At 40.1% G+C, this 14000-nt stretch overlaps 1 protein-coding gene across 1 annotated transcript in view; it reads right to left on the reverse strand.

The window, feature by feature from the left end:
- Positions 1 to 14000, reverse strand: part of mpped1 (metallophosphoesterase domain containing 1) — a 58021-nt gene that overhangs the window by 28086 nt on the left and 15935 nt on the right. Inside the window, exon 4 of the mRNA XM_053414973.1 lies at positions 11207 to 11432. Coding sequence (XP_053270948.1) covers positions 11207 to 11432 — 226 coding nt within the window. The remainder of the gene's footprint in view (positions 1 to 11206; positions 11433 to 14000) is intronic.

Consider the following 14000-nt stretch of genomic DNA (forward strand, 5'->3'; position numbering starts at 1 on the left):
AAGTTTTAAAGTAGGCCATTTTATTCTCCTTTCCTCCACCAACTCCCTTCAGTACCTCCTTTATTAATGTTCTGTGCTCATCAGCTACTTTATTTGGGTCCTGTGGGAATCTAAGCGATACGGGGATGGTGGTGGGAGAGAGGATGAATGGATAGAGGAGTAAGAGGGGGGAGGGTGGTGGCGGGGCAGGGCCCAGGGGGGTTCTGGGAGTCTCACAGAGAATTGGATGTTAATTTAGAGCAGGCTCTGGTGACGAGGCCCAGAAAAGCATGAACTCCCAACTGTACATCTCTTAAAGGAGCACATTGGTGATGCTGCATGAAAGACTATAATACTGCTAACAAGATTTGAATACATGGGCCTACCATGATTCCAGGCAGCCACTGCAGTTTAATTTCAGTTCGATAAACTAATCAACTTGAAAAAACAGCCGAGTGATATTTATTACACTGAGCATTTTGTCATCTGGGTATTTTTTTGTGTTAAAAAAGTGATGGAACAGATATTTGTTAGTGCCTTATACTGTAAGCATGACTCATACAACCACTACAGAGGCAATTCATGTGACTGTTTTCTCCCTGTGGATGAGATCTGGTTGAGTTGAGGTACTTCACAGTTCTTGGTCAGGTATGACTGGATTAATAAATAAATAACATGATTCCACTTGTTAGTTACTTGAGGCATAAATCATGAATCATTTTAGTTGTTTCACGTCTTCGTACATATCCACTTCAGTACCCACAGTCAGTTGCTGGTTCAAGCTGTTACATTTAGATCTGTGTAGGTCTGGTTCTGCACTGTTTTCTAAACTAATAGCTCAGCAGCCACTTAAACTCGGTGGCCATTTAATTAGGTACTCATGGGTAGAACTGATGAAGGCTAACATTCCTGTCATCAACTCTACTTTTTTTAAACTTTGAGAGGTGTTAGAGAAGCCATTCAACAGTATATCAATTCAGGAGGATGTAGTTTATTTGCATATTAATTTGTCCGCCCCTTTCACATGTGGCTCAAACTACTGTTTAAACCAAGTGATCATACAGTAGAAACACAATTCTCTAAAGCAGCTTCAGCAAGAGCTGTATAGCCTGAAGATAAGCACAGTTTGGTGAGTATCATAATGAGCATCAGCATTACTTGGGCCTTTTTCAAACACTATTTAAAGAGAAAGTGAAGCGTATGCTGCACGTCAGGGCCTTCTCATATCACTCAGTGGCTGCCAGACTAAAAAAAACAGAATTATTTTAGAAAGTCTCTTAGAAACCTAAGAAATCAGGCTTAACTTAAATTAACTTGTGCCTATTACCAACCTCATTACTGCTGATGGCAGTATAAAACAAAGATCACTAAATGTTCACTCTGGTGGATTCTTTTCACCAAGTTGATTTTCTTAGCATCCTCAAGTCAAACCAATGACTGCCTGGAAGGCAGAAAGTCAGGCAAACAACTGATGGTTGGCAATAATGTAAACTAAGCAGTTTGTAGTTAATGGGATAAAACATGGAACACCACTAACATAGTCCTTTAAAAAGTTGCATTTGTTGCTCATTCATTCTTTCTCTCCATCATTCATACTTCAACTCCTGTGATGTCTCTCCCCACCAGACGGAGAATAAAGCAAACTCTTGAAGCCTTCCAAAGAGAAACAAGGTAAATTTACCTTCATGCCATCGCCAACATTATTAGACTCATTATCATTAAAGGAAAAGCTTGGCATGCTACAACTGCACGTTTCCTCTTTTATTCCACCCCTCCACTCTCCTGCCTTTTTATTTTACTTCAACAAGGCCGTGAAAACAAGTAAGTTAATTAAATACGGGGAGAGTCCCTTCCATTTCCCGCTCCTCAGCAAGGACAAGCTATCAAGCCTAACCCAGGTAGTCCATCTCTGTAAAATGAAAGAGCAGAGGCAGAGGAGATGGAGGGAGAGAGGGAGGAGGAAGATGAGAAAGAAGGTGGGTAGATAGGATGAGAAAGAGGAAGAAGAAAATGGTCTCTCTTCATCTCTTTAGTTTTTGATGAGCTTTCTTAATTGGGCCACTATAGAAGGAGAAGTGAATCCTCAATAATTAAAAAATCTAATTAAAGAGTCTTTTGCATCTCTGTCCTTAATTATTCCGTGTGGAGTGGTGGGGAGTGATACATTTCTGCCGTTTTCATTTAAAGAAGAAAAAAGGGTTTCTCACTTTCTCTCCCCTGTCGCTCCGCACAAATCCCCCATCAACAAACAGACGACTTTGTCTCTCTCTTCCCTGTCTGTTTGTGTGTCTGTGAATGTGCCGTGCCTCTCCCCTGCCTGTCTCACACTCCTCAGAGACCATCATTATAAACATTTAAAGAGATTTAACCCATTAGTACCAATGCACATGCACACTATTCCTTGCCTCTCCTTATCTGCCCCCGGCATATTCTCTCTCACACTCTGTCTGTCTGTCTCTCCGCCAAATGACTCCACCTTCCTGTTGTGTTCAGCAGAAGTCCTTAAAGACAAAATGAGACATGAGCAAAGAGCTCTCAACCAATGAACTGCACTTCCTAAATTAGATTTATATCTTGACCCTACAAAATGTCCACAATAAAGTCTAGAATACATTTTCATCAAAGTTATGAGGACTTTCCCCGAAAATTGTATGAGTCAATGCATTGTCAGACCCATGGACCAATAATCTCAAATCAAGGTTTTCTTACATTTCTTTCCTGTCATGAGCTGAATGTTTTAATGTTTGAAGGATGCCCTCAAGTCCTCGGACCCATCATTTAGATACAAAACCATACAGTCTGTGACAACTTGTGAACTGGTTTCAAGCTGAATATTTTCAAAAGCCACTGTGGCAGGAGATTAGAGCCACAGACAGAGCATGGAAGTTAGATGGTTTTGAGAGATGGACCATGTTGGTTATGGTCTGTTATATAAGCCTACCCAGCCCATGATACAAACTGGCCATCACGAAAGAATAGAAATAGAAAAGAAGAGGCCTTAGTGTTCGAGATGTGTCAATAATATCTGACTCTAAATCATGAAAACGATTTTCATGAAATTAGTTTTTTTATAGACATGGGAAATTTAACGTGAGTTGAAATTGAGTTAAATTTATGCTATAGTATTAACCTTTTTAATAACCACATCACAGGCCATGCAGGTGACATACAGTTACAAAATGTTAGCCTCTGTAAATAAAGCAAATGTAGATTTCAATTAGTTGTTATAAAGCCCCTGGTAGCAAATCAATTTATTAATAAAATAAACAAGAATTTTTTTTGTTCCCCAGACACCTTAAAAGAAGAACATCCAGTTCATCTGTACACTGTAAAAATCTTTTTTTAATCTCCTTTACTCTTCTTTGAAAGCTTCAATTAACAACAATAAATACGTTGGTATAAGATTTTAAAATACAACACATTTGTGTGTTTCCAACCTTTTTTAACTTCGAACATCTTACAAAGAGCATTTTAGTCATTTCAGATGTCTGAGTTGCTATTACTTTAATTTCAGTTGATGTTCAAATGATCTGTATCATAAATGATCCCGTACATAAAACTGTATACAAAGTACTTTGATCTCGATCCACTTGCTGTTTATACAGCTGCTTCAGTATTTAATGTCATATAGCCTAAACAATCTATGTACTAGTTCCACAAATCTCTGTCTGTCTATAGAACGCATATCGTTCATCAAAACGTTGATCTTATCACTTTTACACATGGCTATTTAGACGATACATTCTATATTTATAAAACTTCCATCAGTAGGCAACCAGCACTCTGCGGACAGAGTTGAAGATGTCTTCTTCTACACCCTCAGAGAAACTACAGCAGTGGTCAGCAACTGGCGGCCTGTGGGCAAAATTGCTGCCGGATCACTTTGAATATTTATTTTTTATTTTGACTCACACTGACTTTCACAGGAGTCACAGATCTCTGTCATGGCAGCAACATTAATAGTTTAATAATTAAGAAGTTGTGAAATTGCCTGCTCACAACTTTTGGTCTCTTGTTCCCATTTCTTCTTTTTGCATTTTGAAGCTCTACTTAGGACCTTCCTAAGATCCAACAGTGCAAAATGCAAATTCATGCAATTTTTTAACTGGTCTTAAGATTTTGATCAGGAGTGTATATAAAATCCAAACAACATCCAGCATTAAAAAAAAAAAAAGTGACAGCATATTGTAGGCCTGTGTGAGGTGGGCTCACTAATGACAAGGAGAAATTCTGAAGTAGGCTCCGGAGTGTATCAAAGAAGCTGTCAATCTTAAAATTATAATCCACATGTATTTATTCAGAATTTCAATTTCAGAAAGAAAGCTGAAAACCAGCATTACCACAAGCCAAGTAAACAACCAATCCCAAGCATTCATGTTAAGAACGAGCACTGCACTAGAAAGTATTTTTACCTAAAAACTCGAACTACAATTAATGAGCCTACATCTGACGATGTCCCTGGTAAGAGCAGACTACTTTTCTTGGAGCAACAAAGAGTTGGAACTGTTACTGAGCAGTGGATTTACTATCTTATTTGCATTCACCACTCAGCTCCATAGTAAACCAGTGAAAAGTTGCAACCAGCTAATTACTTGGGCCTAAAGAAATAAATGTTCAGGGCTACAGCTGTGAATGGCCAAAAATGGCCTTAAAATAGTTTAATTGCTGGTCCCAAGCATTTTCTCTTCAACGTGCTGAAAGATTTGCCATCTTGAGGACAATAAAATTATAAAATAAAAAAAGTTGAGGAGGACCGCACGTTACTCTTAAACTGGTCTCACCTCAGACATATCATGATACTAGTGCTTCACTTTATATAACATCTTTCCAGCATTCCAATATTATTCAATGAATTCCATTGTTTTCTGTGGTTTTCTGGCAGTAATTGTATTTCTGAGCATCATATGGACAACAGAATATTACTAAGTGTGGAAAGCTTCAACACAACAAAACAGTACATAGTTTAGGTAAATGCACAAGGATGCAATGTATTCAGAAAAGGACTAATCATTGTGATGAAGGCTTTTGTTATAGAGGAAGATGATTTCACTCCTGTTTCTAACAGACATGAGATTCTTAATTGGTTACTGATGAAGAAATTGAGCGCATACTCATGGCTTTGTTTGGGCTGGTAAAGGAGCAGATCTATGAATGTCTAAAGCTGCGTGTCCCGGCCATCCAGCTCATTATTAATAATGACTCAGATGTCATCTGCCAAGGTTGCCAGTTTGGTTTGTGCTGTAGAGAATCTTAGTTGTTAAATTATGAGTATAGAGTGTAGTCCTGAGATACTAAGCATTCATGATCTGCGATACCAGCCGGTGAAACTATTGTGTACTTTCTGTGTGAATACTTCATTTGAATAGTGGATTTTCTTCAGCAAGATTCAGTCCAGCAATAGAAAGACGGACAGTATAAAAAATAAGGTAATTTACACAATTCAACTGGAAATGGCTAAGCTAGTGGACGTTGCCACAAGATGACGTGCCCGAGGGTCCGAACATGGTCCTCATAGGAAGATATCAGCGGACATTTAGGTTCAAAACATGGGGTAAATTATCTTGTTTCGAGTTTAGATTGAATGTATCAGGGCTTGTGGACAATTGGAAGACACCACACGAGCAGTATGGAGGCATGTTGTGTTTTTTTTCAGTTGTTCTGAGGTGAAAGTCACCATTGATTTAAATTTTATTGGCTTCTGCTGCAACAAAGTTTACCCCTGAGACTCCAGAAGGGTTTTGTGGACTCAAACACTTCATTCACCCCTCCATCGGCATAGGGGTGAGTAGATAATGAGTGAATCTTCATTTTTCGGTGAACTATCCCTTTAATTGCGGATAAACACGTTTTCTGACTTCACTCTTCGCCATAGAATGTTTATAAAAAGTTATTTCACCTAACCTGTTCTGTAGGAACGTAGCATTTTGCATTGGCCATAACTTAAACTAAATAGTAGTGATATGTCAGTGTGAAAATGAAACAACAAAAGCTAAGTGGTCTCATGTTCTGCTTCTCCCAGTCAGAGTGAGGAGGAGCAGCAGTAAGTCTCTTCATGAGCTATAGAGAAAGAAGTCACAGTGACCTGAATCCCAATGAAACCACTGAGTCACATTAACTTTGTCTGCAGCCATATACATCTAGCACACACAACCACTCTCAATCTGCTTTTTCTCAGTTTCCAGCCTGAGTGTAACTGAATATGTGTTTGTAGCTGCTTGGTAAATACGGGACAACACTGGTGAATACCAAGGCAATCCTACTGTATGCCTTCGTTTAGGGCTCTTACACTTGAAACATGCACACAGACACATGCGTGGGACTTGTCTTTCCATCTGGTTGCTGTGCGATATGTCTGAGACCAATGATCTGTAAAATTCACAATAGCATTAGGAGCAAATAGTAGAGCAGTGTTCCAAAGCCATCCTTCTGATTTGCAAATTTGGGGGTTTGGAGGGAAAGGGACCAAGCAGGAGCTACAGTTCAGGTAAGTGGATTGGGTGAAGCGCCCATGTGTGTGTGTGTGTGTGTGTGTGTGTTTTGTTCTACCTCTGCTGAGGTGAAAGACAGAAAGACCAGTAATACCAAGTAGGCTTCCTGTGAAGCCAGATGGACAAGGAGACGGGAACTTAATACGGTGTCAGACAACATGATGGAGAGAGAAGAGGTGACAGACAGATAGAAGACGATGAGATCCATTTGACAGACTGACGGAGAGACAGAGACAGAAGACGGATTCAGCAGCTCAAATAATAATGTGGCTACTGTCTATTTAAATGTATTCTTGCTAGCCAAGTACATTGTGAGAGTAAGGAAACCTGATTATTCTTCTTCATTAAGAAAAAGCTAATTACAGATTTGAATTCAGTACAAAAGTTAATTTATCCAACCTTATAACTGTTTTTACAAATGATAAGAGCTATAGTTAAAATAGATGCATAGAAATGTGAAAGACTGTGGATTGATTAACAAAGCTGATAATTGATGACAAAATGCTATTGACCCGCAATAATACCAAAAATAACATTATATGTCTCTATTAGATAGGATGACAGGTTACTATCAAATCTTATTTTGGTAGAAATGGCATGATAAAGCTCAATCAGTTTTTGTACCATAGTCACGAGTGTTGTTGGATTTGTATTGAATCAATTTCCTCTGGTGTTAGATTGTTTATCACAGACAGACGACAGATTACTATTCAGATAATCAGGAGGTCAGACGGTTGGGAGAAGCTGGTGGTGCAGTGAGATGTGGGTTAACAGCAGGCCATAAAACAGTGCCAGCCTAGCATCGCCATGGTGATGGAGGGACCAGAAGAGGCGCTGTCCCATTATTTCTGCTGAAGAATGGAAGAGGTGTGCGTGAGAGAGAGAGAGAGAGAGAGAGAGAGAGAGAGAGAGAGAGAGAGAGAGAGAGAGAGAGACGGGGGGGGGGGGGGGACACAGATACGGATGAAGGAAGAAAGAAAATAAAAGATATAGAGAGTAACAGAAGTATAAAGACTAAAGTACACAATGAAGCAGAGGAGGCCGAGACAGACGAGGTATGGAATTAAGAAAAAGAGGGGAACAGAAATTGTAGATGGGGGGCATGGAGCTTCCAGCTGGAGCTCATGTGAACACAGCCTTAGGCACGTGCGCACACATACACACACACACACACACACACACACACACACATGTCAGCTTATGTGCCCATTACACCAGCCAGTGAATATGAATAAGGAGATTTCTTCCTCAATCTCCCTCCCAGTGTCGCTCTGTCTCTTCCTCCTTCCTTCCATTTCTACCCCTTCCTTCTTCTCTATAACTCTCCTTTGTCTCATGGCCTCCATGAATTCGTTCAGTGTCCTGCTGCCTTGCTTCTTCTCGCCCTGCTTTTTACTCAGATCCATCTTCCTGTTTGACAACTTCAGGCTACTACCCAATTCAATTAAATTGAATGTATTTTTATTTAATTTGTAAAGCGCAACATCAGAACTTACATTATTTCAAGGCACTTTATATGTTAAGGTTGAGACCTTAAAGTCCTACAGGAACCCAACAGTTCCCACAATCTTGCCCCTCTGACTCCACCTCCGTGCCTCCGCTGCTCTTCCCTGCACTTAATGCCACGCTCACTCAGTCCAGCTCAAACTTCAGTGAATGAGTGAGTTGCTTCAGGAGTATTACAAATGTAATGTCACATGAGAAACACACTGTGGCCATGAGAGCTCAACGCATTGCAAATTAAGAAAACACATGCAAGTGGACAAAACACAAGCAAAGTAAGAAAACATCTTCATTAATTTGACAACACAACAGAACACATTACGCACAACACTACACATTACAGAAACGCGCTGCAAATACTGAAAGTGGCAATGGAAGTGTTTCCAGGGGTTAATTAAAAGTATTGGACACTGCTGCCACAGGAGCCAAAAAAACATCCAATACGTCCAACAAATTCGATTCCACAATATGGGCAATACATTGCCTGGAGAAAAGGAATGTGAATGCTAAGGCTATAAAATTACTCACAAACATGGGCTCGCTTGTTAATGCTGTTTATTCAGTTCAACAGGAAAAACGGCACGTCTCTAGCTCAAACCACTGAGGAGTGATGACGCTCTAAAGACAACATAATATTTGAGAGCGTAAACGGCCAAGTGGGTCTCAGAGGGTTAACAGTAGACATGGCCCAGGCAGTCAGATGTTTTCTCTTGTTGTTCTGGTTACTATCCTGTGCGCACACTTCAACGATGTGCGGAGGGGCTTTTGAGACAGATTTAGAGCTCAGCAAAAATGGCAGAAGGGGTCTGGAAGCATTCGTTCAAATTCTCAGGCTCCTTTAAGCCCCATTCTTCCCCAAAGTATTTACAGTGCAGAGTTATTCTGTGGTGAAATGCGAAGTAGCTTGAGATTTGTCGTGGGATTATTTGACTAGTTGCAAATAATTTGAAATAGCCAAAATATAAACACAAAACTGAATTATTAAAGGTCTTAAAACTAGATAAAGTTAAAGCCTATATCATTGACAAACTGTGCTAAATCATCCAAAAATATCTATAGTTAGATAAACATGTGGTTAGATGGTTGACTTTTATAATTGGCTTTAGTTCATTAAACCTATTATTTTATATATAGTGCTGTGCAATAGTTTAAGGCAGGTGTGAAAAAATGCTGTATACTAGAATGCTTTGAAAAATATAAATAATAATTGTTTTAATATTTATCAATTCACAAAATTCTAAATCTAAATCAAATCAATATTTGGTGTTACTACCCTTTGCCTTCAAACCAGCATCTATTATTATAGGTACACTTGCACAAAGTCAGGGATTTTGTAGGATTATAGTCAGGTGTATGATCAACCAATTATACCAAACAGGTGCTAATGGTCATCAATTTCACATGTAGGTTGAAACATAGTCATAAACTGAAACAGAAACAGCTGTGAAGGAGGCTTAAAACTGGTTGAGGAACAGCAAAACTCTGCTACCAATGTGAGGTTGTGAAAGACAGTTTGATGTCACAGGTCATACACAATGGCAAGACTGACCACAGCAACAAGACCCAAGGTAGTTATACTGCATCAGCAAGGTCTCTCCCAGACAAAGATCTCAAAGCAGACTGGGGTTTCCAGATGTGCTGTTCATGCTCTTTTGAAGAAGCACAAAGAAACGGGCAACGTTGAGAATCATAGACGCAGTGGTCGGCCAAGGAAACTTAGTGCAGCAGATGAAAAATACATCAAGCTTATTTCCCTTCGAAATCGGAAGATGTCCAGCAGTGCCATCAGCTCAGAACTGGCAGAGACCAGTGGGACCCATGTACACCCATCTACTGTCTGGAGAAGTCTGATCAGAAGTGGTACTCATGGAAGAGTTGCAGCCAAAAATCCATACCTCCGACAAGGAAACAAGGCCAAGCGACTCAACTATGCACGAAAAAGTAGGAACTGGGGTGCAGAAAAATGGCAGCAGGTGCTCTGGACTGATGAGTCAAAAGTTGAAATATTTGGCTGTAGAAGAAGGTAGTTTGTTCGCCAAAGGGCTGGAGAGCGGTACAATAATGAGTGTCTGCAGGCAACAGATACAGGCTTTCACTGTATCTAGTTTTAAGACCTTTAATAATTCAGTTTTGTGTTTATATTTTGGCTATTTCAAAATTATTTGCAACCAGTCAAATAATCTCACGACAAATCTCAAGCTACTTTGCATTTCACCACAGAAAAACTCTGCACTGTAAATACTGTGGGGAAGAATGGGGCTTAAAGGTGCAGTTGGTAGTATCTGTAGTATCTATTTCCAGCATTATTATATAGTTGACTGTCTTGTTGAGAAATGCACTTCTTGAAAGTATACACCACCAAATGAACTCAAAAGGATAACAAACAATTGTACAACCCACTAAAGTAAAGAGGGCTGCTGTTGGGATGAAGAATAATTGGCCTTTTCCCCAGGGTCAAAGGTCATCTGTCCATATGGTATGTCTGGTGTGTGCTATATGGCTATTAAATGATGCACATGAAATGATGCAGTGCTGAAGACACAATCGGTACATTTGGACCTTTGCAGGGAATTGGCTTTGGTCACCTATGGGAAATATTTATTACAACACGTCGATGGCGACTGGTTGATCTCTAAAACCTTTACTGTCGATCCCCCTAAGTCTATGTCTGCGCCGCAGATCAGCTGTGTGTCGGTTGTCTGTTGTGCACATGGCAGCGTTTTCTCTACTGCATTTCAATCAATACAGGTCGGATTATTTACTTAACTAAATTTCAGGACTCTGTGGTATGAAGACGCGCAACTCCCGGTCTGTCAATAATAAGCCCCATTAGAACCTTATTACAAATTAATGGATTCAGAAAGTGAAACGCTGGAGTGCTTTTACTTTGAAACGGGAAGTATTGGCAGTATCCATAATTAAAAAGGGGTTTTATTGTGAAATATTTGCAGGAGCAGAAACGTGGATTCATTAGTTAGAGTTAAAACTGCTACAATAAGCTTTCCATGACCACTCTCAATACTATGGCCAGGAAATGACCCCTCTGAGTTTCCAAAGTTGCAAGATGAAATATAAGGCCAAACTGTTTTGCATGGCTGACCACAAGAAGGTTTTACTTTTAAAGAAGCTAGTGACAATAAAAATAATGAAAGCAGAAAAACATCAACAAAGTACTTTCTTCAGTAGCTGCCATATAAGGTGCTTTTGAGTGTACTGCAGTAGAAGTGGTTACTCACCAGGGGGAGCCGTAGATCTTGAAGCCCCTTACGCTGACCTCAGAATCCTGCATGTAGATGCAGTTAGTGAGCAGCGACTGGACATTCTCATAATTTTCCGGCTTCAGCTTGGAGGCAGAGGGGAAGTAGTAGAAGTCCTGCTTGATCAGGTCGGCCATAAACTCTTGGTCAAAGGTCAACTCATGGTTTCCGGCAATTACTATCTTGATGTCGTAGGGCAGGGTACCTACAATAGCAGGAGGAGAGGGGGTTGTATAGGAGTGAAAGTAAGGACAGGGAAGTGGGGAAAGAAGGGAAAGGAAAAGAATGACCGAAAAAGGTAAGATTGGAAAATTAGACCAAATTGTAGATAGGGTGATTGGGGAGGGACAAGGAGAAATGTTTTTAGGACCCAAAATTTGATGAGAAAAGTAGACAGATGATGGGTATTACAAAGGGATAATGGGGGTGATTTGAATATATTTTACAAGAGGCAAAGGTTGAACATATCTGAAAATGACAGGACGGGAGGAAAGTGAGGAGTGTAAAGAAAGAAAAGAAGACAAGGATGGAGGATGAAAGACAAAGAAATGAGGAAATAAAAATGGAATGAGACATCAGGACATGGACAGGGAAGACAAAGGTACAAGAGAAAGTAAATGAGCAGAAGATGGGTGACAAGCGGCCTAGGAACAGACAGTAAAGGGGGAAAATCGAGGAGGACATGAAACCCATCCCAGTCGGCTTGGCATTCACACACGACAAGGATTTCTCTTTGTTCCCCTTCATTTCTAGCAAATCTGTACATCTGTCATTGCTTCCCTCCATCAGTCAAGGTCGCAACCCACTGCACTGCTGTCTTCTGTTTATGGAAGCATAGCTGAGCGCATCCAACAGGGAATCGACACGACTCGACAGTGTATCTGGAGGAATGATGAGGAAGGAACGAACAGAGAGTGATCACTGTGAAGTTTAGGACACAGAATATTAAACATTTACCAATTATGGCAACTGCTGCTGCGTCTTTACTCCTTTCTCTTTCATCATCCTTCTCAAATCAAACTCCCACTCCTTCATCCCCCATGCTCTCCTCTGTCTCAATGGCTTTAATTGGCTATTCAGAGCCTGGCACAGTGCAGTGTGCGATTGATCAGCGCCTATCAAACCCGGCAGCAGCTGGACCTTCACAAATATACATGTTTTCAAAGCTCTGTGGTGGCAATAGAGAGACGACATTGACGAGCGTCTTTGGGTTTGCTGAGTCCGTTATTATGGGTGGCATGAGTTCAATCACCATTACTTTTTTTATTAGTCAGGTCATCATGGCGCATAGCTGAGCACATTGGTTTGTGTATCAGCAAGAGTAGATGTGAGTGACTTTCCCATGTGTGTGCGAGTTTGCGTGCATCTGTACATGAGCGTGTCATGCAAGTGAAAAGGACTAATTAAAGTGAGCTTTAGAAGAGGCTGACAGCCTGGCGATGGCTCTGTCACAACAGCCAATCACAGCCTGGTGACAGAAAGCGAGAAAGAGTAGAGGGTTAGAAAAGGGAAGGAAGGAGAGAGCGGCGGAATACAGCACTTTAGGAAGCCCAAAAATCCTTGAGTGTGAAGGAGGAATAATAACAAGATGAAAGCAGCTGTCAAAGAGTGCCCATCTTTGCAGTTTGGGCCCAGGCCGCCCCCTCTCCCTAGCACCGTTCTCATTTGTTTGGCAGAAGGGCTTGTGTTTAGTTGTCAAGTAGACACCAAAAAAGCCTCATAACTGAGGGGCCGCACCTTCAGACAGGCACATGTCCACACACACCACCGCACATCAAAATGTGTTTTTTTGATTCCTCTTCATCAGACTTTGGCATTCGAAGAAGTGTTGCTCACTTGTCCTTAGATTAACCAAGGTTGAAAGAATACTTCACTCCATAAAAATAAAATAGAAGGATCATTATCTTCAACTGATTTGTCAGGGAACGGTACAGGAGAACTGAGAACTGAGAACTGAGTGAGTTTATTGATATCTCTCGGATCAAAGTGTATTTTCTAAATAACTAATAGAAAACAATTAATGTGTTTCACATCTGCACTGTAGTTTCTCGAAGCCAATATTTATTTATTTTACTTTCTCCCAAACAGAAGAGAATAATACACCAAGAAATACAGAAATTATGTGATTAACATAACATTTTTGGACTAATTTAGCCTCATTTACAGAGTTTACACTGTAAATTAGATGCCCAGCTTTTATGGAGATGTTATCAAACTGGACTAGACATTTCAGTGGTTCAAGACTTTTCTACTGTATATTTAGCTTTCAAGGAAATAAATAAAACTAAAACAGTTAGGTTGACTTAAAGAAATTAACAAATTAGCTTTTCGGATTCAGAAACATTTCTTTATCTTTTGGACATTACCTTTTAAAGTTTTACTGCCGGGACATGGACTTGCTCATTTTAACCTACCCATAGATTTTCGACATTTATTTGTTTGTGCATCATAAAAGAATCAAATGCATATTTATTATGCCATATTCATACCATAGGGCTGATAATAAAGTTAAAACTGTTTTGCTGAAGAGAGATTTGGTGAAGAGAGAACTAAATGTGAATTTGAGGGGGGAAATTGAAAAGGGAGAAACAACAGGAGGTACCAGGAGGAGATCATTTTCAGTAACAACAAAGACTTTTAAATAGCACTTAGTCATCTGAGTAATTGATCAAACATTAACTGCACTTTTAAGAAAGAGATGGAAGTAGTTTAGGGTTATAACAAAGCTGACTAAGACTGTTCTTTGCCGCCTTACTGATGACTGTGGCAGCTT

The sequence above is a fragment of the Pleuronectes platessa genome, chromosome 22 (assembly GCF_947347685.1).
Source record: "Pleuronectes platessa chromosome 22, fPlePla1.1, whole genome shotgun sequence".
NCBI lineage: Eukaryota > Metazoa > Chordata > Actinopteri > Pleuronectiformes > Pleuronectidae > Pleuronectes > Pleuronectes platessa.